Here is a 26,572-nt window from a genome sequence, read left to right on the forward strand (position 1 = left end):
GAAAACAAGTCCAATACTGGAACATTGACAGGAAGCCAGGATAAAAGCACTAGGTGGAGTTAAGTAGAGCAGCACCTAATGACCTCACCACATCACCTGAGGGAGGAAACTCAGAAGCCGCAGTACCACTTCCCTCCACCAACGGAAGCTTACAGAGAGAATCAGCCGAAGTACCACTTGTGACCACAGGAGGGAGCTCTGCCACAGAATTCACAACACAGACCTCTGCATATTTGGGTCCGGCCAAACAGTTAAAAAAAAATTTGGGTTCGAACAGTACCCAGATTCCATTCAATCGAATGGAGGGCCCGACCCTGTAGTGGTGGCAAGTGAGGTTCATATTTGTGGGGTTGATGTCACCTTTGTATTGTCCAGTGATGTCAAGCCCACAGATTAGTAATGTAGAGACATCTATTAGATACTTATCCATTACTAATCCTATAGTTATATGGTAAATAAACACACACCCAGAATAAAGTCCTTTAATTGAAAGAATGACACAGACTCCTTTGATGAATCTTAATTAAACCATACTCACGTCATCGCCCATTCCATACAAGCCACCATCTCCTGTAATAAAACAAAAATAAAAAACAATATACCATACCTGTTCATCATTGTGTCCCACGCCGTAATCCATGTCTGGGGGATAAACAGTTTTCAACCTGGACGGTGCCAAGATGCGACCGTCCATGCTGAGAACCACTGGTGAATGAGATGCTGTGAGCACAGCATCAGTGAGCAGTGTTGACATCATCAAGGTTACCGTGGGTCACTGAGGCTGCATTCTCATCCGGGCCGAACTGCGGTTACCTCTGTGAGATCACAGCTAGCACAGTGAGAAAGTCACAAAGTTTGAGAAATTTCTCCAGGTGAACTCACACAGAGGTTTTTTCTCACTCCCTTCTCCACACATCTCCTAGTCATATCCCCTCAATCTCCACACAGTCCCCTCATCATAATCTTCCCCATGCAGCCCCACTCAAGTTACATCAACCCTTTCCAAAATGCATCCTCAGACAACTCACACTGAGTCCTGGGTCCTCATTCCCATCTGTACAAGGGTCCATTGTGCAGCCCCTCAGTCCTCTCCTCACAGGGCTCCATGGTGCAGCCTGTCATTTCCCTCCTCTCCAGCAGCTTAGCAGAGCACTGCTTCCTGCTATTTGGTCTTCACTGGAGTGAAGAAGGCTCCACCCCTTCCAGTGACATTATTCCCTCCAAAAATCAACTCTAGATGCCCCCGTGCTGTGTGTGCAGTTTCACAGTCTGTGATGGAGCCGGCTGTGCTGTGAGCGCGTTATTCCATACCCAGTGCTGGCGGTCTGCACTGCTCAATGATGTGAGGTGAGCACTTCCTCATCACCTGCTGCTGACACTTTTATTGATCACATCGAGCACTCCGCAGCTGAGAGAGCGGTGGGTGCAATGAGATCAATAGAAGCTGCAGCAGCAGCAGGTGATGAGAAAGCGCTCACTGCACATCACTTGTTGCTGAGCAGTGCAGATGGCCTGCTGGCATCGGGATAGAATAAAGCCTCAGCGCTCAGTGCATGTGATCAGAATACAGGGCAGAGCAGGCAAATGAAGGAGGCAGGAGTCGTGGTGCTGGCCAGGGGGTGGGCCCATCAAAGGATTCTCCGGTTTCCCGGTGGGCCAGTCTGACCCTGTATACATCTGCTATGTGCCCTGCTGGTTATTCCGCTCCATCAGTCTTGACTACCTTGCCTCTCTTTATTACCAATCAGTCGCACTTCTCCAGTTTGAAGGGCATCCCGATGTCTTCACTGTAGATACTTGTCAGGTGGATCAATGAATTGATGTCTTGTTCGTTTTTCACATACAGCTTGATGTCATGCATGCAGAGGAGGTGGCTAATGGTGCTTCCACTCTTGAACTTGTATCCATAGCCAGACTTTGGAATTATCTGACTGAGGGAGTTCAAGCTTATGCAAAACAGCAATGGGGACAGAGAATCACCTTGGTACAGTGGGGGAAATAAGTAATTGATCCCTTTGCTGATTTTGTAAGTTTGCCCACTGACAAAGACATGAACAGTCTATAATTTTAAGGGTAGGATAATTTTAAGGGTAGGTTAATTTTAACATTGAGAGATAGAATATCAAAAATAAAATCCAGAAAATCACATTGTATAAATTGTATTAATTTATTTGCATTTTGCAGTCAAAAATAAGGATTTGATCCCTCTGGCAAACAAGACTTAATACTTGGTGGCAAAACCCTTAGTAAGCACAGCAGTCAGATGTTTTTTGTAGTTGATGATGAGGTTTGCGCACTTGTCAGGAGGAATTTTGGTCCACTCCTCTTTGCACATCATCTCTAAATCCTTTTGAGATTTTGAGGTTGTCGTTTGGTAACTCGGAGCTTCAACTCCCACCATACGTTTTCTATGGGATTAAAGTTTGGAGACTGACCACTCCATGACCTTAATGTGCTTCTCTTTGAGACACTTCTTTGTTGCCTTGGCTGTATGTTTTGGGTCATTGTCTTGCTGGAAGATCCAGCCACAACCCATTTTTAATGTTCTGGTGGCGAGAAGGAGGTTGTCACACCGAATTTTATGGTACTTGGCTCCATTCATTCTCCCACTGATGCGTCATAGGCAGCATTTCTCTTCCTCCTGACTGTTTGAGGTTGAAGACAGGTGTCTTTTATACTGATAACAAGTTCAAACAGGTGCCATTACTACAAGTAATGAGTGGAGGACAGAGGAGCCTCTTAAAGAAGAAGTTACAGGTCTGCGAGAGCAAGAAATCTTGCATGTTTTTAGGTGACCAAATACTTATTTTCCACCATAATATGCTAAATAAATCTTGCCAAATCAAACAAGATGACTTTCTGGATTTGTTTTCTCAATTTTGACTCTCATAGTTCTGGTTTACCTATGATGTCAATTACAGGCCTATCTCATCTTTTTAAGTGGGAGAACTTGCACAATTGGTGGTTGACTAAATACTTTTTTCCCCACTATATATATATATATATATATATATACTAGATGGTGGCCCGATTCTAACACATCGGGTATTCTAGAATATGCATGTCCACGTAGTATATTGCCCAGCCACGTAGTATATTGCCCAGTGACGTAGTATATTGCCCAGCCACGTAGTATATTGCCCAGCCACGTAGTATATTGCCCAGTCACATAGTATACTGCCCAGCCACGTAGTATATTGCCCAGCCACGTAGTATATTGCCCAGCCACATAGTATATTGCCCAGCCACGTAGTATATTGCCCAGCCACGTAGTATATTGCCCAGCCACGTAGTATATTGCCCAGCCACATAGTATATTGCCCAGCCACACAGTATATTGCCCAGCCACGTAGTATATTGCCCAGTCACGTAGTATATTGCCCAGCCACGTAGTATATTGGCCAGTCACGTAGTATATTGCCCAGCCACGTAGTATATTGCCTAGCCACGTAGTATATTGCCCAGTCACGTAGTATATTGCCCAGTCATGTATTGCCCAGCCACATAGTATATAGCACAGCCCACGTAGTACAGTATATTGCCCAGTCACGTAGTATATTGCCCAGCCACATAGTATATAGCAGAGCCACGTAGTTTATTGCCCAGTCACGTAATATATTGGCCAGCACAGAGCCACGTAGTATAGAGACTTAAAAAAACAAAAACATATACTCACCTATAGCCCGTTGAAGTCCTGCTATACTCACCATCCGCCACCTTTGCCGCTCCTCGCCACGTTCCCGGGACCGCTCTATTGCAAGCGGTAGCTTGCGGTCCTAGGGCTGGTGTGAACAGGACCTATGGTGACGTCGTGGTCACATAACCGTGACGCCACGGCAGGTCCTTGTCGCACACCTGCCCTGGGACGGGACCGGAAGCTGCCGCTTGCAATGGAGCGGTCCCGGGAGCGTGGCGAGGAGCGAGAAAGGCGGCGGAGGGTTAGTATTGCAGGTTTTTATTTTTTTTTAATTTTTAACATGCTATGCAGCATCAATAGTAAAAATAGGTCATGTTAAAAATAATAATAGAAAAAACCTGCTATACTCACCATCCGCCGCCTTTCCCGCTCCTCGCCACGCTCCCCGGACCGCTCCATTGCAAGCGGCAGCTTCCGCTCCCAGGGCTGGTGTGTGACAAGGACCTGCCGTGACATCACGGTCATGTGACCACGACGTCATCATAGGTCCTGCTCACACCAGCCCTGGGACCGCAAGTGGCAATGGAGCGGTCCGGGAGCATGGCGAGGAGCGGGAAAGGCGGCGGATGGTAAGTATAGCAGGACTTCCAACGGGCTTTCGGAAGGTGAGTATATGTTTATTTATTTTTTAAGTCTCTATACTATGTGGCTCTGTGCTGGCCAATATACTACGTGGCTGGGCAGTATACTACGTGGCTCTGCTATATACTACGTGACTGGGCAATATACTATGTGGCTGGGCAATATACTGCGTGGCTCTGCTATATACTACATGGCTGGGCAATATACTACGTGGCTGGGCATTATACTATGTGGCTCTGCTATATACTACGTGGCTGGGCAATATACTACGTGGCTGGGCAATATACTACATGGCTCTGTTATATACTATGTGGCTGGGCAATATATTACGTGACTGGGCAATATACTACGTGACTGGGCAATATACTACGTGGCTGGGCAATATACTATGTGGCTGGGCAATATATTACGTGACTGGGCAATATACTACGTGACTGGGCAATATACTACGTGGCTGGGCAATATACTATGTGGCTGGGCAATATAGTACGTGGCTGGGCAATATACTACGTAACTGGGCAATATACTATGTGGCTGGGCAATATACTATGTGGCTGGGCAATATACTACGTGACTGGGCAATATACTACGTGGTTGGACAATATACTACGTGGCTGGGCAATATACTACGTGACTGGGCAATATACTACGTGGCTGGGCAATATACTACGTGACTGGGCAATATACTACGTGACTGGGCAATATACTACGTGGTTGGACAATATACTACGTGGCTGGGCAATATACTACGTGACTGGGCAATATACTACGTGGTTGGACAATATACTACGTGGCTGGGCAATATACTATGTGACTGGGCAATATACTACGTGGCTGGGCAATATACTATGTGGCTGGGCAATATAGTACGTGGCTGGGCAATATACTACGTAACTGGGCAATATACTATGTGACTGGGCAATATACTACGTGGTTGGACAATATACTACGTGGCTGGGCAATATACTACGTGACTGGGCAATATACTACGTGGTTGGACAATATACTATGTGGCTGGGCAATATACTACGTGACTGGGCAATATACTACATGGCTGGGCAATATACTATGTGGCTGGGCAATATAGTACGTGGCTGGGCAATATACTACGTAACTGGGCAATATACTATGTGGCTGGGCAATATACTACGTGGCTGAGAAATCTACTACGTGACTGGGCAATATACTACGTGGTTGGACAATATACTACGTGGCTGGGCAATATACTACGTGGTTGGACAATATACTACGTGGCTGGGCAATATACTACGTCACTGGGCAATATACTACGTGACTGGGCAATATACTACGTGGTTGGACAATATACTACGTGGCTGGGCAATATACTACGTGGTTGGACAATATACTACATCACTGGGCAATATACTACGTCGCTGTACAATATACTACGTAGACATGCATATTCTAGACTACCTGATGCGTTAGAATCGGGCCACCATCTAGTGACCTCATAAAGGTACAGTGCTCTGAATAGTAAAAATTAGCCCGGTCATTAATGTGCAATCCACCCTCGGGGGTTAATTGATCTAGCTGTTTCTTCACATGACAATGAACCATAGTGATTTAGAAGAATTGTAATCTACTCTAAAACTCCAGATTATGATCCAGTGGAGTGTCTCATCCGCCGACTATGTGCAGATCAGGAGGGATTCCTTAGTAGTGTCAGTGCCTGGGATTGCAATGTGTTAACAAGCAGCAGCAGCAGCGCAGGCAGCAGAGCAGGCAGCAGAGGCAGCAGGCGTGGCCGGCACAGGCGATGAGCAGGAGGGGGCTGGCTGCTATATAACTAGTGATTGGGATCAGAGTGCACAATCCCACCAAGTGACTATGAGAGAGGATTGCTGCACAGTGGTTCAGTGCTTACCATCACTGCTGGACAGGGAAAGCCAATGCACGGACTAGCTGAAATATGCTGGGGCTCCACAACAGCTGAACGGCTATTCTGCAAGCTACCTGGACGAGAGAGCGCCATCCTTTCCTTATGAAGAAGACAAAAGTAAGTAGCTACAAAGTAACATCTAGCAGAGGTGCTGCAGCAGCTGTCCCAGTCTCCATACTAGTGTGTGTTCCTGCAGCAGGGGTTAATCACCTGTGTCTCTGCAGCAGGGGTTAATTACCTGCAGTCGGGGCAGCGGAGCCTCCGGAGGAGCCATACAAGGAGCAGTGGGACACCTGGAGCTGGGTGGCCGCTGTCCAGCCATTGCACTGGTGCTCTGCCATAAGACGCAGGGGATTTGTCCCTTTTCCCATGGAAGGACAGTCTTGTTGCTATTTGCTGCTGTTTTGAGCTTTATCTGGCTTCCATCCTACTGCAAATCCTTGCTGCTTAGGGTTCACTTGGATGCAGTCACACATTGCAGCAGCACTTAATATAGTGATTTCTAATCTGCAAATATTAATTGCCCAACAATTTATTATTCTGCATTGCTTGTATAGCGCTTTACACACAATATCGGCACTGTCCCCATTGGGGCTCACACTCTACATTCCCCATCAGTATGTCTTGGGAGTGTGGGAGGAAACCCACCCAATCACAGGGAGAACACACAAACTTCTTAAAGCTGGTGTCCTTGGTGGGATCTAAACCCAGGACCCCAGTGCTGTGAAGCAACAGTGCTAACCACTGGGGAACCATGCTGCCCCACCTCCAAGGGCATCTGCAGCCCCCATGGCAGGCACCAATGTACCAGGAGGGATGGATCGATTTGGTTGCAGTTATACTATTATTATTATTATTATTATTATTATTTATTTATATAGCACCATTGATTCCATGATACAGGGTGATAAACCCTTGAAATAAAGTAGCGATACGTCGTGTGACCTTTTACTTCTGTATTGGTTCGCCAGAAGTTGTCACCAATTTACATTTGCCTTGTGGCCCTGTATGGATTTTTTAATTACCATGTCAGAAGTTTCCAGGAATGTTGAGATTTGACACCCAGAGGTCAATAAATTAGAACTTTCAGGGTGTTCCCGTGTTGTAGTTTACGAGTATACTGAAGCTATGACTGTCTTGCAATCTTTACAGCTTTATCCATACTCATGTGGGCGTTCATGGGCAGCGGAATAGTAATTGCAGCCACTGACAAACTTTTACAGCCAGTAATGATACATTTTCTTCTTCATTGTGCGCAGTAATGGGTCTTTATTTGGTGTAAAGTGGCTATAAACCTATGACTGCACCCAGTGTTTTCTTTTTTTTTATTATCCTAGTGTAACAGACTACAGATTGTAGTTTTGTAAATCTGGTAATAAAGCATTATATGTTTATTCTGCGTTCTTGCTGCATTAACGCTCCCGATATGAAGCTTCAGCCCTATCCAATGTCAGGCAGGATGGCTTTGTGTCTGACAGCTCCTCTACAGGCAGGGCTCTGCTTCCCCGTGATTTAGTGCAGGATCTGAGGTTTACTGTGATGTCTGTCAATAGGAGGCTGACAGCCCAGTCTGATGTCCCTGTGTGCACAGTGCTCTGAATAAAACTATCAGCAAGGCCATCCCTGTAAAAGCGTCTACTCTGCAGGTATTCGATTAAATAAACAGGGAAATGCCAGTCCTCCAGTCTACAGAGTGTACTAGCACCATTCACATTTCCTGGCTGATAAGACTTTCTGTCCAACAATCATATCTGGATTCTACAGGTTCCACATCCAAGACTATTGAATCTACCCTGGATTTATAGAGCCTACTAGTAATGAGTTACATGACTTTATAATACTTGAACAAGCATTAGCGCAGAATGACTTTGAAGTAGGATAGGATTAAAGGTTGTGCATTTACATATGAAACTTTGCCAGGGTTAGCATCAAAGTAGGAATGTGCAGAGGTGAGAGGTACAATTCACCTCCGGTCTATAATGACCAAAAAATATCTTCTGTCCCACATCTGGTGGGTGACCTCGTGAGTACAATGAGTTAAAACGCCCTTGGTTGAGCCCATAGAAGTTATCAGTTCGCAAAGTCATAGGTTCTTTTTCATGTCCTTGTAGAGATTATTGCAATATCCTGAATGATTGCCTTTGCTAAATCTTCCTAGTAGAACCGATAGGCGGTATAGTCATAGACAAAGCTGATACACGTACTATATAACTAACTAGTAGCCCTAAAATAGTCTATCAACTAAGGATATGGAAGGAATGCCTAATGCTAAATTTTCTTCTGATAGCTAGGCTTATGTAACCAAGGCATAGTCCTATCGTGGTGAAACACCTAAGCCCATGTAAGACACCACTAGTCCTAGCATGTATCAGCTTTCTGTAAACTACTACTGCACGCCATTGTATTGGCAATGCTTATGTTATGAACTACTTTCCCAGAGTTGTGAATCAGCTAATCTCAAGTAAGGAGCTAGGGTGCAGCTGGTCCAGTAAGCCTATGTGAGGAACTAGTAGTCCTAGACTGGTGGATTAGCCAAGCCTAAGCGAGGACCTATTTTCATAGACTGGTATATCATCAAAGCCTACGTCAATGTATGCCCACTGTTCTGAAGTCCGTACCATAGACTATGTCCCTTCTGGATCTGCCCTGTGAATGAGAAGCAACTTATGTAACATTGACTATTCTTGTATTAGAGGTTCTCAGACTTGTCACGGAAGAAAACATATGGCGCAAATCACTTGGGTGTGGTATTAACAGGAAAATAAGTTTCAATGGAACTTTATTTCGTAAATGAATCAATAACCTCCTACTGCTATTATCTGAACTAATTAGCTACTAGGATGTGTTTAATAAACAGGCCCATCCCATAGTTGGTCCATCTTGTACTGCTTGGCCGCATAGATAGATTACAACAGCATCAGCAATGGGAAGATACGAGTCACCTTGTGGCTCACTGAACTTGTTCTTACTCGGTAAAGAACTTGTAAACTGTCTCCGTTCAATAAATGTCTCCTGTAGTCAACTTGACATTGCCGAGGTTGTCGCCGATTGTCAGATTTACTAATAGTGATAATATTTTAATACTCCATCTCCCACAGAAGCATGGCTTTTACTTTCTTGCAACCATCCAGCTTAGAATTCTCCTTGTGACCTTTGCTAGATACGTGCTTCACCGTACATTTGGTATGCAAAATGTTTAGTCTCACTGTCATCCTTTAACACAGGTACCTTGTATGAGATGTTCAAGCATGTTGTATATACCATGTCATATCCTTAAGCTTGTGGGACAAGCCAGAGACCTAATTTTTCCTAAGAAGTCTACAATTGAGGTCTGAGAGCCTCACCATTCAGCATGGATGTACTTGTTCTCTACTTTTATTCTTAAAATATTTATAGTCTGCAGAAATATCAATACTGGAGAACACATATGAGGGAGATTTGCATTTTTAATGGCCATTTCTTTATAATTGGGTTTTCCTTATACCATTAAGGCGCTATTCCCAGTAGTCTGCAACATGATGCACTGTGGCTGAAGTCATCTATGAAGAGTGTAGACCTCCCCTGTCTTGTCAAACAATAGAGAGCGCTGTATCTATAGGAAATTTCTTAACCAGGAGCAGGTCTTCACCAGAAGAGGACATACTGGTCTCATAAAGTGCAGTCCAGGAAAACTCTGTAAAATGCCTCCTGCTGAGCTGGAATGTGATAATGTGGCAGACGTTACTCCACACATGTCCTCAGTACGTGGTCGAAGAGCCTCTTTGGTGCCTCAGAGCAATCTCCTAAAGAGTATTCCCATATGATCAGATCGAAATAGATAGTTGAGTATTTATGCTCTCCCCTTTTCTCTTTATGTATTCTAAGATTTTGCAGCCACCCATGTGCGTCTGTCAACAATTATACCATATCCATGCGACATGTCTGGCTAAACTGCTTTATGTTGTCAAAATCGGGGTAGACAGAAAATATTGGGATCTGCACTGAGGAGCTTTTTACAATATGCCGTGTTATTAATAAAGGAAGCGTTGGCCAAGCTTAAGTGTTCTACATTGCGTGCCTGCCACTAGGACAAAAGGGTGAGGCTCTCACTTGGCATTCTGCTATTTACAAAATTTTCTATGTTTTGGAAATGAAGAACCACTTAGTAATGATCTGAACAAAAATATGTAGAATATATTTACCGTAGAAGCTGTTGGTTTTCTTTTTTGTTTTTTTGTTTTTGTATATGTTTAGGCGTAATTGTTAAAGACTCAGTAACCATTATATAAATGGTACTCAAGCCTTTTATGTGCTGGCCCATTAAAGTTGCCCCAGGAATTCTTCTATTGTGCTGATACACCCATGACTTTTCAACTCCTTGCTCATTTGCATAAGATGCTTATCATGTCTAAGTACAAGATAATTAATTGTAAATGTTTAGTGTGGCAATGACTAATCCTTACTGAAGGTAGGATATTTCACTGTTTCTAGGTTTCCATTAAAAAAGATACCTATAAAACCTGATTATTTTTTTTGACTGGTGAATTGACCTTTTAAACTGGGTTGTCAAACCTGCCTGACTCCCACCCTAGATCTATTCTCTGCTGCTGTAATCCAAATCTGTTATTTTCTTGTGAGATTATGATGCCTAAGGGTATATAAACTTTTATCTATATTTTTTTTTTTATATAATGGCTTTGTATACAAGGAAAAAAATGTAGATCGTTAGGTTGAAATGTAAAACTCGCTTGTGAATATAAATCCTTTAACCCACATTTATTGTTCAAGCGGCATTGTTCAAGGGACATGATGAGAAGATGTATTAATGCTGCTTAACCCAACCAACAGGTATCAAATGTCCTCGCCTGACGCTTCCTATGCTAACACAAACACAATGAAAGAACCAAACGAATTCATCAATTCAAGGGAAAAAGCATAGTTTTCCATGTGCTACTTCTGGGAAGTCATGGGAGAGCAATTCAGAAGTATATTGACTAAAATTGTAGCAAATTTTGCAAGAATTTCTCACATTGAGGCAACAATACACATTCATTTTTCATGCAACGGCTTAGGCTTCTTTCACACTTCCTTCGGTACGGACCGTCCTGAAGCGTCGGCGCGACGTACCGACGGAAGTGTTTTCTTTCACATTTCCGTCTGCGTTGCCCATCAGGAAAGATCGTGAGGGCGATATTTCCTGCCGGGCATGCGCAGTGCAAAACACTGGATGCGACGTACGGAAAAACGTCCCCTTGACCGTTTTTCTGAGACGACGGTCCACCAAAACCCAACGAATCCAGTGCACGACGGATGCGATATGTGACCATACGTCGAGATCCGTCGGCAATACAAGTCTATGTAAATTTGCAGGATGCGTTTTTTTACCAAAACGACGCATTGTGAGGGATCCAAATAAACGGAAATGTGAAAGTAGCCTTAGGTTCGCAATGGCTGAAACCTTTTTTTTTGGGGGGGACTGACTTTCTAGTTATATATGCTTATGATTAGATTGCAAGTAAAGGTGTACACATCTTATAGGGGTTTTATTTAGAATTCTTGAGTGCCAATCTGCATGTTCATATTAAAAAGTAATAGTCTTCCACTCACGTCCAAGCAGGCTCGGACTGGCCCATAGGGTAACAGGGCAATCTTTGGTGGGCCCCCAACCCCACTGTATGGGCAGTACATGGCATAATTCACTTGATTCACTGCATACAGAAAAAAAGCAGCATCTCATCATTCATTCCCCAAACTATCCAGTTTATTATTATATATACATATAGGTCAATTTGTGAATGAGGTAAAAAGTAGCCCCACCTTCAAAGTCAATGTTACTAGTGGGCCCTTTGCGCCCCAGTCTGACACTGCGTCCAATCGTCGACTCTCGATCACAGCTCCCAGTTTTTATTTAGACTGTCCTCCGTGTCAGTGGTGATGTCACAGCTACGTCTCCGTTGACCGTTTAGGCCAATAACTGTGTTCACACACTCAAGTCATTGACATGAGTAGAGCCCAGTAATTGGCTGCAGTGGTCAAGCGAGCTGTAGTTGTGACATCACCACTGCAGTCTGTCAACAAAATACTTGGAGCAGAAGCGTCACAGGAGCAAGGGAGGGTATGTAGGGTAGCGGTTATTATTTTCAATGTGTGTGTGCTAATTTTAAAGTTTTATAAATGGGAAACTCCTTTAACCTTGTAAGATTTTTTTTTTTGTATTAATGATAAAATTAGCTCATTTATAATATGTTGAGACATGTTATGAGCTGTGATCATTTCAACACTTAATTCCTACTCTAATATCAGGTGAGAAGTCTTCTGTTATGGTGAGTGAAATGCAAATTTTGTACCTGGGCCCCTTTTCCCTCCATCTTCCATGCACCATTTATTAGACTGATATCTAGCAAAGCCCCTGGTTGTTACTAATTATAGCTAATCAGAGTAATTATCCTCTTGGAGAATTGACTGAGAAGACCATATTTGATGATTTGCTTAAGGGTACCGTCACACAGTGCAATTTTCATCGCTACGACGGTACGATCCGTGACGCTCCAGCGTCGTAACAATATCGCTCCAGCGTCGTAGACTGCTGTCACACTTTGCAATCTACGACGCTGGAGCGATAATTTCATGACGTATGTGCGATGTAGAAGCCGTTGGTTACTATGCGCACATCGTATACGATATATGTTACACCATGCAATCATGCCGCCACAGCGGGACACTAGACGACGAAAGAAAGTTTCAAACGATCTGCTACGACGTACGATTCTCAGCGGGGTCCCTGATCGCAGGAGCGTGTCAGACATTGCGATATCGCTCGAACGTCACGAATCGTGCCGTCGTAGCGATCAAAATTTCACTGTGTGACGGTACCCTAACCCTGTTGTAGATGTGATGCCTTGAAGCAATGGTTACCTTAAGGCCACTGAACACATTAAAGGGAACCTATAATTAGCAAATGACCTATTGTTTGAATCAGGTTTTTGTATTGAACGTATTTTTTGAATGTTTTCAATTGTTATCTTCATATCACTTATTAAAAAATAAAATGAGTAATCTTGCAATTTTCACACGGACAACTGGAGCTTTTTTAGACATGTACTTCCTGCCCTTCCTTACAGGAAGAGTACTCATCAAATTCTAAATTAACAAAGGCAGGATCCCAATAAGAGGTAACACCTCTGTAAATACCAGATCTGTTAAATAGCCATCCATTTTTCGATCTGGTGAAGCAAAAAAAGGATCCTTTTCATATGAAAGAAAGACGGATGGCTAATTAACGGATTCGTTTTCCACAGACTTCAATGTAAAAAAAAAAAAACGGATCCTGTTGAAGTTCCTTTTTATACAGTTACATAGTTATGTAGGTTGAAAAATGACCTAGGTCCATCAAGTTCAACCTTTCTCCACCACCAATTTGTTTCTAGATCCATTCTATCAGATAATTACTGGACCTATGAACATAGCCTTGATAGCTTCAAAGGTAGGTGGAAGTGCTTGCTGCGCTCAAGGCTGTGTCCCGGTTATATGTAACCCAGTGCATGGTGAATGTCAGTCAATGGATGTTTAAATTCACAGAAATTAAAGATGCACCACTTTGGGTAAAAGTTTTTATCCAAACTTTTGTATGTTTACTTTCTGTTGATTCTTGATAATCGTGAAATTTAAACAGTGGCAATTATCTTATGAATGAGGAAAATGCTCATTCATCAGGTGAAATTATTAAACTTGCCTTAAAAAAAAAAATCATCCTTCTCGGCAGCGCATTTGTGCTGTGTAAACAGGATGGGTGCTGCGAAGAACAATCATAGTTTATGCATGGAAGTGTTGTCGACCTGTCTAATCAAGCTATTGAAGGGAATCTCTCAGTAGGCTCAACTCTCCTAAGCCGTCTATATGGACATGTAGGTCATAGAAAGTTGAATAAAATGATACCTTGATTTCTGCGATCCGTTGTCTTATTCCAGAGAAATCCACTGTTTTATTAATATGTAAATTAGGTTTTAAAATATCTGGTTCAGTCATGGATCTCTCCAAAGAATCTATCTCCAGAGCTTCTTTTAAGTGTAAGGGTACCGTCACACAGTGCAATTTTCATCGCTACGACGGTACGATCCGTGACGCTCCAGCGTCGTAACAATATCGCTCCAGCGTCGTAGACTGCTGTCACACTTTGCAATCTACGACGCTGGAGCGATAATTTCATGACGTATGTGCGATGTAGAAGCCGTTGGTTACTATGCGCACATCGTATACGATATATGTTACACCATGCAATCATGCCGCCACAGCGGGACACTAGACGACGAAAGAAAGTTTCAAACGATCTGCTACGACGTACGATTCTCAGCGGGGTCCCTGATCGCAGGAACGTGTCAGACATTGCGATCTCGTAACTATATCGCTCGAACGTCACGAATCGTGCTGTCGTAGCGATCAAAATTGCACTGTGTGACGGTACCCTAAGGGGGAATTACTAGTGTGTGACATGTAAATCAGGAGAGCAGACTTTCAGTCATTACATGTCTCACACTGTTAATGTCCACTTTCATGTAAAATAATCTCCAGAGTCAGATTCTTGGGAGATCTATGTCTGTCCGATAAATCTTAACAGCTCATTTCCATATTGAGAATAATATGGATTTCTCTAGAATTAGACATCAGCGCTCATATCGAGGTGTCAGTTTATTCAGCTTTCTATGACCTACAATCCCATATGGACATCTCAGGGGGATGATCCTTCTAACAGATTCCCTTTAAATGACCACCTATTGGCAGTGATGATCAGGCTGTTTAAATGCACCCTTCTTATTCCCCATTGAAAACACATTTGTGCAGGGCCTACCTGAGCGTACATGCAGTATGTATGGAGAGGTTAGGTGGAATAGCGATTGAATGAACCAGCATTCAGTTCAGCCTACAGCTATTCCAGGTGCATGGGTACCTTCACCACCATAAAGGGCACATTGTTTGTCTCCTATATACAGTGTACACAACCATTTTGGAGGTAAATCCCACATTCTACATATTCAGTTGTTGAGCTTACTTATGTTTGAAGTATAGGTCACATTATCATTCAATAATAGAGTATTAACCTGCTTCTTTTCTCAAAGAATTAGTTTGTCCACCTTTTTTGTAAAACCGGTCACTGTTATTTTAATTAGTAAGCTTTCTTGTCACCATCTGGATGAAAAAAAAAATGGAAATAACCAATCCATGACACTAGTTTTCTTTAAACCGCTAGCTACAGGTCCTTCTCAAAAAATTAGCATATAGTGTTAAATTTCATTATTTACCATAATGTAATGATTACAATTAAACTTTCATATATTATATATTCATTATCCACCAACTGAAATTTGTCAGGTCTTTTATTGTTTTAATACTGATGATTTTGGCATACAACTCCTGATAACCCAAAAAACCTGTCTCAATAAATTAGCATATTTCACCCATCCAATCAAATAAAAGTGTTTTTTAATAACAAACAAAAAAACCATCAAATAATAATGTTCAGTTATGCACTCAATACTTGGTCGGGAATCCTTTGGCAGAAATGACTGCTTCAATGCGGCGTGGCATGGAGGCAATCAGCCTGTGACACTGCTGAGATGTTATGGAGGCCCAGGATGCTTCAATAGCGGCCTTAAGCTCATCCAGAGTGTTGGGTCTTGCGTCTCTCAACTTTCTCTTCACAATATCCCACAGATTCTCTATGGGGTTCAGGTCAGGAGAGTTGGCAGGCCAATTGAGCACAGTAATACCATGGTCAGTAAACCATTTACCAGTGGTTTTGGCACTGTGAGCAGGTGCCAGGTCGTGCTGAAAAATGAAATCTTCATCTCCATAAAGCATTTCAGCCGATGGAAGCATGAAGTGCTCCAAAATCTCCTGATAGCTAGCTGCATTGACCCTGCCCTTGATGAAACACAGTGGACCAACACCAGCAGCTGACATGGCACCCCACACCATCACTGACTGTGGGTACTTGACACTGGACTTCAGGCATTTTGGCATTTCCTTCTCCCCAGTCTTCCTCCAGACTCTGGCACCTTGATTTCCGAATGACATGCAAAATTTGCTTTCATCAGAAAAAAGTACTTGGGACCACTTAGCAACAGTCCAGTGCTGCTTCTCTGTAGCCCAGGTCAGGCGCCTCTGCCGCTGTTTATGGTTCAAAAGTGGCTTTACCTGGGGAATGCGGCACCTGTAGCCCATTTCCTGCACACGCCTGTGCACGGTGGCTCTGGATGTTTCCACACCAGACTCAGTCCACTGCTTCCTCAGGTTCCCCAAGGTCTGGAATCGGTCCTTCTCCACAATCTTCCTCAGGGTCCGGTCTCCTCTTCTCGTTGTACAGCGTTTTCTGCCACATTGTTTCCTTCCAACAGACTTACCATTGAGGTGCCTTGATACAGCACTCTGGGAACAGCCTATTTGTTGAGAAATTTCTTTCTGGGTCTTACCCTCTTGCTTGAGGGTGTCAATGATGGCCTTCTTGACATCTGTCAGGTCGCTAGTCTTAAGGCCCCTTCACATTAAAGGGAACCTGTCACCTGAATTTGGCGGGACTGGTTTTGGGTCATATGGGCGGAGTTTTCGGGTGTTTGATTCACCCTTTCCTTACCCGCTGGCTGCATGCTGGCTGCAATATTGGATTGAAGTTCATTCTCTGTCCTCCATAGTACATGGCTGCACAAGGCAAGATTGCTTTGCGCAAGCGTGTACTATGGAGGACAGAGAATGAACTTCAATCCAATATTGCAGCCAGCATGCAGCCAGCGGGTAAGGAAAGGGTGAATCAAACACCCGAAAACTCCGCCCATATGACCCAAAACCAGTCCCGCCAAATTCAGGTGACAGAGTCCCTTTAAGCGACGCTGCAGCGATACCGACAACGATCCGGATCGCTGCAGCGTCGCTGTTTGGTCGCTGGAGAGCTGTCACACAGACCGCTCTCCAGCGACCAACGATGCCGGTAACCAGGGTAAACATCGGGTAACTAAGCGCAGGGCCGCGCTTAGTAACCCGATGTTTACCCTGGTTACCATGCTAAAAGTAAAAAAAAACAAACACTACATACTTACCTACAGCCGTCTGTCCTCCAGCGCTGCGCTCTGCTTCTCTGCTCTCCTCCTGTACTGTCTGGGAGCCGGAAAGCAGAGCGGTGACGTCACCGCTCTGCTTTCCGGCTCACAGACAGTACAGGAGGAGAGCAGAGCACAGCGCTGGAGGACAGACAGCGGTAGGTAAGTATGTAGTGTTTGTTTTTTTTTACTTTTAGCATGGTAACCAGGGTAAACATCGGGTTACTAAGCGCGGCCCTGCGCTTAGTTACCCGATGTTTACCCTGGTTACCAGTGAATACATCGCTGGATCGGTGTCACACACGCCGATCCAGCGATGTCAGCAGGAGTCCAGCGACGAAATAAAGTTCTGGACTTTCTTCAGCGACCAACGATCTCCCAGCAGGGGCCTGATCGTTGGTCGCTGTCACACATAACGATTTCATTAACGATATCGTTGCTACGTCACAAATAGCAACGATATCGTTAACAATATCGTTATGTGTGAAGGTACCTTTACCCATGATGGGGGTTTTGAGTAATGAACCAGGCAGGGAGTTTATAAAAGCCTCAGGTATCTTTTGCATGTGTTTAGAGTTAATTAGTTGATTCAGAAGATTAGGGTAATAGGTCGTTTAGAGAACCTTTTCTTGATATGCTAATTTATTGAGACAGGTTTTTTGGGTTATCAGGAGTTGTATGCCAAAATCATGAGTATTAAAACAATAAAAGACCTGACAAATTTCAGTTGGTGGATAATGAATATATAATATATGAAAGTTTAATTGTAATCATTACATTATGGTAAATAGTGAAATTTAACACTATATGCTAATTTTTTGAGAAGGACCTGTATATCATCCCCATTAATTTCCTAAAAGTTATTGGGAAGATGGCTGCATTGTTCCCATCAACTTCCTCTTGTACATACAGATTTATGGTAAAGAGAATCTCAACAAGGCTTCCAGTGGATTGGAAAATGCATTAAGTACTTTGTAAATACTCAATAATCTGGTGAATGCTTTGTGTGTAAAAGCTCTTATTCCCTTCAGAAAGCATGGTAATGGTTATTTAATAAGTATACAGCACAGGGCCACGTAGTATATTGCCCAGTGACGTAGTATACAGCACAGAGCCACGTAGTATATTGCCCAGTGACGTAGTATACAGCACAGAGCCACGTAGTATATTGCCCAGTGACGTAGTATACAGCACAGAGCCACGTAGTATATTGCCCAGCCACGTATGTCACAGGTTAAAAAATACAAAATAAACATACTCACCTTCCGAGGGAGCCCTTGTAGTCATGTCGCCTGTGTGCGGTGCACTCGGCAGCTTCCGGTCCCAGGGTTGGTAGTGCAGGACCCGTGATGACGACGCGGTCACATGACCGTGACGTCATGGCAGGTCCTTCTCATGCAGGCGCGCAGGACCTGTGATGAGGTCGCGGTCACATGACCGTGACATAATGGCAGGTCCTTGTCGCATACCACCCTTGCCAACCGGAACCTGCCGCTTGCATGGAGCGGTTACCAGAGCGTCGTGAGGAGCGGGAAAGGCGGCAGAAGGTGAGTATATAATGATTTTTTTTTTTTACTTATAACATTAGATCCTTTTACTATTGATGCTGCATAGGCAGCTTCAATAGTAAAAACTTGGTCACACAGGGTTAATAGCGGCGTAACGGAGTGCGTTACCCGTGGCATAACGCGGTCCGTTACCGCTGGCATTAACCCTGTGTGAGCGGTGACTGCGGGAAGTATGGAGCGGGCGCTGGGCACTGACTGCAGGGGAGTAGGGAGGGACTAATTGGACTGTGGTCATCGCTGATTGGTTGCGGCAGCCATGACAGGCAGCTGGCGAGACCAATCAGCGACTTGGATTCCATGACAGAGGCCGCGATCAATGAATATCCCTGACAGAAAGAAGGACAGACAGAAGGACAGACAAAGACGGAAGTGATCCTTAGACAATTATATAGTAGATATGCTATTCATATCAATATGTGCTATAAGTCTATCCGTTGTCACTAAATAAAAATCAACAAAAAGGTGAATGGTTTAGGAACAGATTGGGTAAATGTAGTTATTCCTGGTTCTTCGTTTAAATGTCACTCTTCCATGCTATTTTAGGCAGGAAAAAATCTTTAATCAACTCTTTGTGAATCCTAAGCAATGTACAATACTATAGAAATTAAGAACGACACATGGGATAATGTACAAATTGCCTCTTAAGAGAAAAAGAGGACTTGAACTCTATAACGCCACCTGTTGGAAGTAGCGATCCTACAAGTCACAATCAACCCTTTAACGAGTCTTGCAATATGACTTAGGATAAAAGCCATATTAGTTTCTCAATTCGCAGACATCGTGTTTCGGGCTCTTGGCCCTCATCAGTACGAAGCATGAGAACTGATGTGGCTACGTGAGAGGCTCCGGACAGAGGTCTAAGGGTACCGTCACACAGTGCAATTTTGATCGCTACGACGGCACGATTCGTGATGTTCGAGCGATATAGTTACGATCTCGCAGTGTCTGACACGCTCCTGCGATCAGGGACCCTGCTGAGAATCGTACGTCGTAGCAGATTGTTTGAAACTTTCTTTCGTCGTCTAGTGTCCCGCTGTGGCAGCATGATCGCATCGTGTAACAAAGGTGTGCACGATATTGTATACGATGTGCGCATAGTAACCAACGGCTTCTACATCGCAAATACGTCGTGAAGTTATCGCTCCAGCGTCGTGCATTGCAAAGTGTGACAGCAGTCTACGACGCTGGAGCGATATTATTACGATGCTGGAGCGTCACGGATCGTGCCGTCGTAGCGATCAAAATGCCACTGTGTGACGGTACCCTTAGGGGTAAGGTTTCTTCTTGTGGAGAGTGACATACCAGCTCTGGCTTGTCAAGGTAAGGAGGCTTATTCTCCGTGCAATGCTCCTTACCCCTTAGACCTCTGTCCAGAGCCTCTCACCTAGCCAAATCAGTTCTCATGCTTCTTACTGACGAGGGCCAACAGCCTGAAACACCGTGTCTGCGAATTGAAATACTAATTGTTTATGGGGTTGACTTGATATTACAACTGATCATTGTACTAAGGTTGGTTCTTGTATTCAAGTATTCTTTGCTCTGGTCATGTATTCATGTACTGATGGAGGTTCTGGTGACATACTAATGTAATGATGGTGGGTTTGTTGATGTAATCATGTACTAATGGTGGTTCTGGTGACATATTCAAGTACTGATGGTGGTTCTGGTTGATTATTTTTATATAGAAGCATAGTTCAATTTGCAAATTAGACTAATGTAATATTCTCATGTAGCTGAACAGCAATCCCTGAGTGTCAATGTTGGGCCTCATGCACAGAGCAGTATTTTTGATCAGTATTTCTATGCCAAAACAGGAGTGTCTCCAAAACACAGAACAGGTATCAGTTTTTCAATTACAGTTTTTCTCAGTAAAGGCCCCTTCACATTTAGCGACGCTGCAGCGATACCGACAACGATCCGGATCGCTGCAGCGTCGCTGTTTGGTCGCTGGAGAGCTGTCACACAGACCGCTCTCCAGCGACCAACGATGCCGGTAACCAGGGTAAACATCGGGTAACTAAGCGCAGGGCCGCGCTTAGTAACCCGATGTTTACCCTGGTTACCATGCTAAAAGTAAAAAAAAACAAACACTAGATACTTACCTACCGCTGTCTGTCCTCCAGCGCTGCGCTCTGCTTCTCTGCTCTCCTCCTGTACTGTCTGGGAGCCGGAAAGCAGAGCGGTGACGTCACCGCTCTGCTTTCCGGCTCACAGACAGTACAGGAGGAGAGCAGAGCACAGCGCTGGAGGACAGACAGCGGTAGGTAAGTATGTAGTGTTTGTTTTTTTTTACTTTTAGCATGGTAACCAGGGTAAACATCGGGTTACTAAGCGCGGCCCTGCGCTTAGTTACCCGATGTTTACCCTGGTTACCAGTGAAGACATCGCTGGATCGGTGTCACACACGCCGATCCAGCGATGTCAGCAGGAGTCCAGCGACGAAATAAAGTTCTGGACTTTATTCAGCGACCAACGATCTCCCAGCAGGGGCCTGATCGTTGGTCGCTGTCACACATAACGATTTCATTAACGATATCGTTGCTACGTCACAAATAGCAACGATATCGTTAACGATATCGTTATGTGTGAAGGTACCTTAAGTTCCACTCCTGGCTTTGGCATACAAACACTGATATGCAAAATACTGACTTGTGAATGAGGCCAAATGGGTGGACCCTCGGTATGCAAGTCTGATACTTAAGTCCCTACCTCCCCAGCATACATATTAGATGATTGTCAGCTGAATCTGTTGATAGACCAGAACAATTGAATATCGGAGGTTAAGGATCTGGCATATCTGATTCTTTTGTTCTCCCAGAATAGAAGCAGCTGCAGACATGACTGGTGGTAGCTGGATCATAGAGAACACTAAAGCAATTGTTCCCATATATAGCAGAGATGGCTAAAATGTTTGCTAGCCAAACGATCAGTTGAACCATCATTTGGCCAAAAGCCATTTAATGTGTATGACTGGTTTAGATCTACATAGTGCTGGTCAGGACTCCAGTCTCAGTTGTAGACTGAAAATTAGTTTTCACTAGAAAATTATATACAAACACACTGACATATGCAATTATCCCACAACTAAGTTAAAGACAACAATAGGACTGTCTTGTAGGCTAATATTGAGATTCATTGGTGTTGCTCTAAGGTTCTGCCAATAGACCGGTATCTCCTAATAGACAGCCACTATTCTGTGGACTTGTGTCATATCTAGCATTCTCTTATGTTCTGTAGTCTTACTGAAGGAGAGTTTGTTGTTTAGTTTGGCTAGAATATTACACCAGTTTTATTTTCTAAGGTTAGCTGTTTAGTGTTCATGTGTTTTCAATGGAGAAAGATGAGAGACGCACTGCCACTCTCCCGACAACTTATCTCACCTGAAAACAAGTTTAGCATCCATTGAAATTCCAATGGTCTGATCCTTCTGTCAAGGAGGAGTAGTTCCATATAAACATCAGATGTTTGGCTGTTCCCTCCAAATTCTAATTTAGAAGGGCGCCTTAAGTAGTAGAAGTAGTTGTCGAGAGAGCAGTTTTAGTCCATTTTATGACTGCCTAAGACCGCTCACTGCCATGCGTGGAAGCATGTTCTGCCGTGCCCTACCTGAAAGTTAAGATCGAATCAATTCTTACTTCATTGCCAAGTATAAGGGTAAGCAATTGCATTCTTTTGAAAGATGAATTGGCAGCAGCACTTCTCGCACTCCCACACAGATTTCAGCTAGTATAAAGCAAATGCTTTTCCCTCGAGTCATTCCCTACTTTGTAGCTGGAAAGGAAGCATCTGAAATCCATAGAGACAAATTTGACAGACACTATTACTCTACTTTTTACTGGCAATCGAAGCAAGCTGAATAAATTACTGTATATCACAGATGCATTCTTAAATACAGCACAGTTATATTACTGTGTAAATGTTAGTCTGAAAGCGAGACATAATTATGTTTTGTCATACTGTATTAATTTATTGTTGATCATTGATTTGCACTTATTCCAACTATTCTTGGAAAGGAATACTAAGCTTGAAAGAGGGCTAGACAAAGATAAAGATAAGACTAGGGTCACACAACCGTATTTTCTCTTGTTCGAGATAATCCGTCCGATTATGCTAATCACAATCTGATCAGAGTGTGATCAGTCTTTCTTGGATGTAGATAAGGCTACTTTCATACTAGCGTCGGAATCTCCCCGTCGCAATGCGTCGGGGAGAGATTCCGACGCTAGCGTTTAACGCATTGCACAACGGAGGCAGCGGATGCATTTCTCCGGCGCATCCACTGCCCCATTGTAATGTGCGGGGAGGTGGGGGCGAAGTTCCGGCCGCGCATGCGCGGTCGGAAAGAGTGGTCTGTCAGGAGCAAAAAACGTTACATGTAGCGTTTTTTGCTCCTAACGGTCCGCAGAAGCACGACGCATCCGTCGCACGACGGATGCGACGTGTGGCAATCCGTCGCAATACGTCGTCAATACAAGTCTATGGGGAAAAAACGCATCCTGCAAGCACTTTTGCAGGATGCGTTTTTTCTGCAAAACGACGCATTGCGGCGGATTGCAGTTAACGCTAGTGTGAAAGTAGCCTAAGATCTCTCTTCTGACAGTCTGTGAAAATCCAAGCACGGACATGTGCACAATCCCATAGAGTAACATTGATGCAAGTGCGATCTGATGTTTTGCCTGATCACGCCCGGACCGAAAATATGGTCATCTACACATGGACTTAGGTAATCAAATTTGAGAAAATCTCGTCACCATGGAATCTAGCAACCTTACTCCATATTTCATTGCCATTGTATATTATCAGCTATAAATTTACATGTCCGTTTCTCAAATCTTATTGTACGGTTTATCTTTTTCTGAAACTTCAATGAAAATTTACTGGACAATTTAAAGAAGGCAATTTTTTTTTTTCTTTTTTACACAATTTAGTGAGCGCTTAAGAATACTTGTAACTCTGACACTGCAAATATAAAGTGAAAGCTACTGAGCAAGGTTTCTTTTCAGGCTAATTAAAGGGAACATGTCACGTGGAAAGAAAAAACGCTATTAAGCTGCAGATGTGGGATTAATCTGCAGGTTAATAGCGATCTAACACCTTGCGGCGCCTGCACTTAGATCTCCACTGCTGGGAGAAAATTAACTTTATTTCCCCGCCCCATGGCATCGTTTGGGTTTCAGTCACGGGTTGGGACCTTCACGGGTTCAGTCACTGTTCTTTGTATAGAGAACAGTGGCTGTAAATGCACCTGTTGCACTGATAGACAGTCGGCCCTAATGCTGAGCTGCTGTCCATCAGTGACGGGAGGCTTGGTTATAGCTGGTTATAGCTGCCGCTTTCTACACTGAGCAGTGACTGAACACGTGCCAATGCAGTTTATTTGCTCCCGGCAGTGCGTCTCTAAGTGTGGGCACCGAGCATGTTCAGATTGCTATTTCACATGACATGTTCCCTTTAAGGGCATACAAAGCAGGGCCCTCACAGTATGGTCTTAATAAATATACCCTACTTGGTTGTTTCCCATTACTCTACCTTATGAATGGTTTGAAGGGGGTGGGGTCCAGATCCTTCTGTTGAGGCATGCATATGAAGTGGTGGTATGAACCAGGACAAAATGGCAGTCTCCTTTTTTACTTCTGTTATGAACGCATATTTTTCTTGATACGGGCATGGCTGAAAGAGTTGGCACCTTTGAAATTGTTCAGGAAGAATTATTTCTCCCAGAAAATTATTGCAATTACACTTGTTTCATTATACATTTTGTTTATTTCCTTTGTGTGTATTGAAACACAAAAAAACAGAGGGGAAAAAAAGGCAAATTAGGCACGCAACACCTCAAAAATGGGCCAGAAAAAAATTGTTGGCAACCTCAACTTATTTGTTTGCACACCCTTTGAAATAAATAACTGCAAATAATTTCTTTGTATAAACATCAACAAGCTTCTTACACCTCTCAACTGGAATTTCTTTTGCAAACTGCTCCAAGTTTCTCATATTTGAAGGGTGCCTTCTCCCACCGGCAATTCTAAGATTTTTCCACAGGTATTCAATGGACTCTATATCTGGACCAATGCTGGCACTTCAGCTCTCTCACGTGCTTTGTTTCCATTCATTGCTGGGTGCTTCTTAAAGTATGTTTTAGGTATTTTTTATCCTGCTGGAAGACTCATGACCTAAGACGCAAACTCAGCTTTTTGACACTGAGCACTACATTGCGGCCCAAAATCCTTTGTTAATCTTCAGATTTCATGCTGCCTTGAACAGTCAAGGCACCCAGTGCCAGTGGCAGAAACACAGCCCCAAAACATCTTTAAACCTCCACCGTATTTGACTGAAGGTACTGTGTTCTTTTCTTTGTAGGCCTTATTCTGTTTTCGGTAAATAGTAAAATGATGTGCTTTACCAAAATGCTCTATCTTGGTCTCATCTATCCATAACATGCTTTCCCAGATGGATTTAATCTTAAATAAATTTTGGCAAACTGCAGTCCAGCTCTATGGCTCTTTAACAACAGTGGTGCCCTCCTAGGTCTCCTGCGAGCTTGAATTTCTTAGGAAATTGATGGGGGCTGCTTATCCACCATCCAGACGATCTTGCATTGCAGCCTTTCATTAATTTTTTGTGCCATTCATGTCCAGGGAGATTAGCTACAGTGTCATGGGTCATAGACTTCTTGATTATGTTGCGCTCTGTGGACAAATTAACATCAAGTTCTCTGGAGATTGACTTGTAACCTTGAGATTGGAGATATTTTTCAACAATTTTGGTTCTCAAGTCCTCGGACAGTTCTCTTCCCCTCTTTTTGTTCTCAATGCTTAGTGTAGCACACACAATGTTAACATGGAGCCAACTTCTCCCCTTCTTATTTAGTTTCAGGTGTAATTTTTTTATTGCTCACACCTATTACCACAGGTGAGTTTGAACGAGCATGCTTGAAGCAAAGTTGTTTAGCTACAATTTTAGGAAGTTGCCAACAATTTTTTACATAAGATTTAGGGGGTTTGTGTGAAATTGTCTTTTTGTTACTGTTATTTTTGTGGTGTTCAAATACACGGAAAAAATATAATCCTGTATAAGAAAATATGTATAATTTCTATAATTCTCTGAGAGAAATCCTTTTTTTTTCTGGAACAATTTCAGTGTGCTAACACTTTTGGCCATGACTTTCTGTTTTTATACATAATAGCGGCATATGTGAAACTATTATCACTGTGTTGTGATTGTTGAACATTGTACATTAGAAACAGACAATGGCTGTTGACATGGTGATGACATGTACTATAAAATATATGTTTGTATTGCTTTTGAGCCCTGTGTTTGGCATGTATGCTTGAAAATGTCTATCCCTATTTGTTCACGTTTTCATTTTTATAAAGGTGTGGTTGATTTCACTATATACTATATTTTATTACTGTAAATATGGAAGTCAATAGATGTATGGCATCTGAGCCTTTCACATTGTCACATGCTAGTTCCTTCTATTAGAGGTGTAGATCAGGCAGTTTTTCCAATGTATCCGTCTGACGGAAAGCCAGATACCAAATATGTCACTAATCATTTATAAGGTTTGCTTCAAACTATCACTTTTGTATCTTCATATTTGTAGACTGCATACTTTCTGAAGCCTATTTAAAGGGATTGTCCAAAACTTACAGTAATACAGTGAGGAAAATTTAGTTAGCCACCAATTGTGCAAGTTCTCCCACTTATAAATGTGAGAGAGGCCTGTAATTGACATCATAGGTAGACCACAACTATGAGA

The 26,572-nt window shown here is 43.3% G+C and overlaps 1 protein-coding gene across 1 annotated transcript in view; it reads left to right on the forward strand.

Moving 5' to 3' along the window:
- The first annotated feature begins 5,964 nt into the window (after nucleotides 1–5,964).
- The window catches only part of KITLG (KIT ligand), a 133,765-nt gene continuing 113,157 nt past the window's right edge, over nucleotides 5,965–26,572 (forward strand). Inside the window, exon 1 of the mRNA XM_069764383.1 lies at nucleotides 5,965–6,296. Coding sequence (XP_069620484.1) covers nucleotides 6,282–6,296 — 15 coding nt within the window. The 5' untranslated portion in view covers nucleotides 5,965–6,281. The remainder of the gene's footprint in view (nucleotides 6,297–26,572) is intronic.

Source organism: Ranitomeya imitator, chromosome 4, assembly GCF_032444005.1.
Source record: "Ranitomeya imitator isolate aRanImi1 chromosome 4, aRanImi1.pri, whole genome shotgun sequence".
In the NCBI taxonomy this organism is placed as follows: Eukaryota; Metazoa; Chordata; class Amphibia; order Anura; family Dendrobatidae; genus Ranitomeya; species Ranitomeya imitator.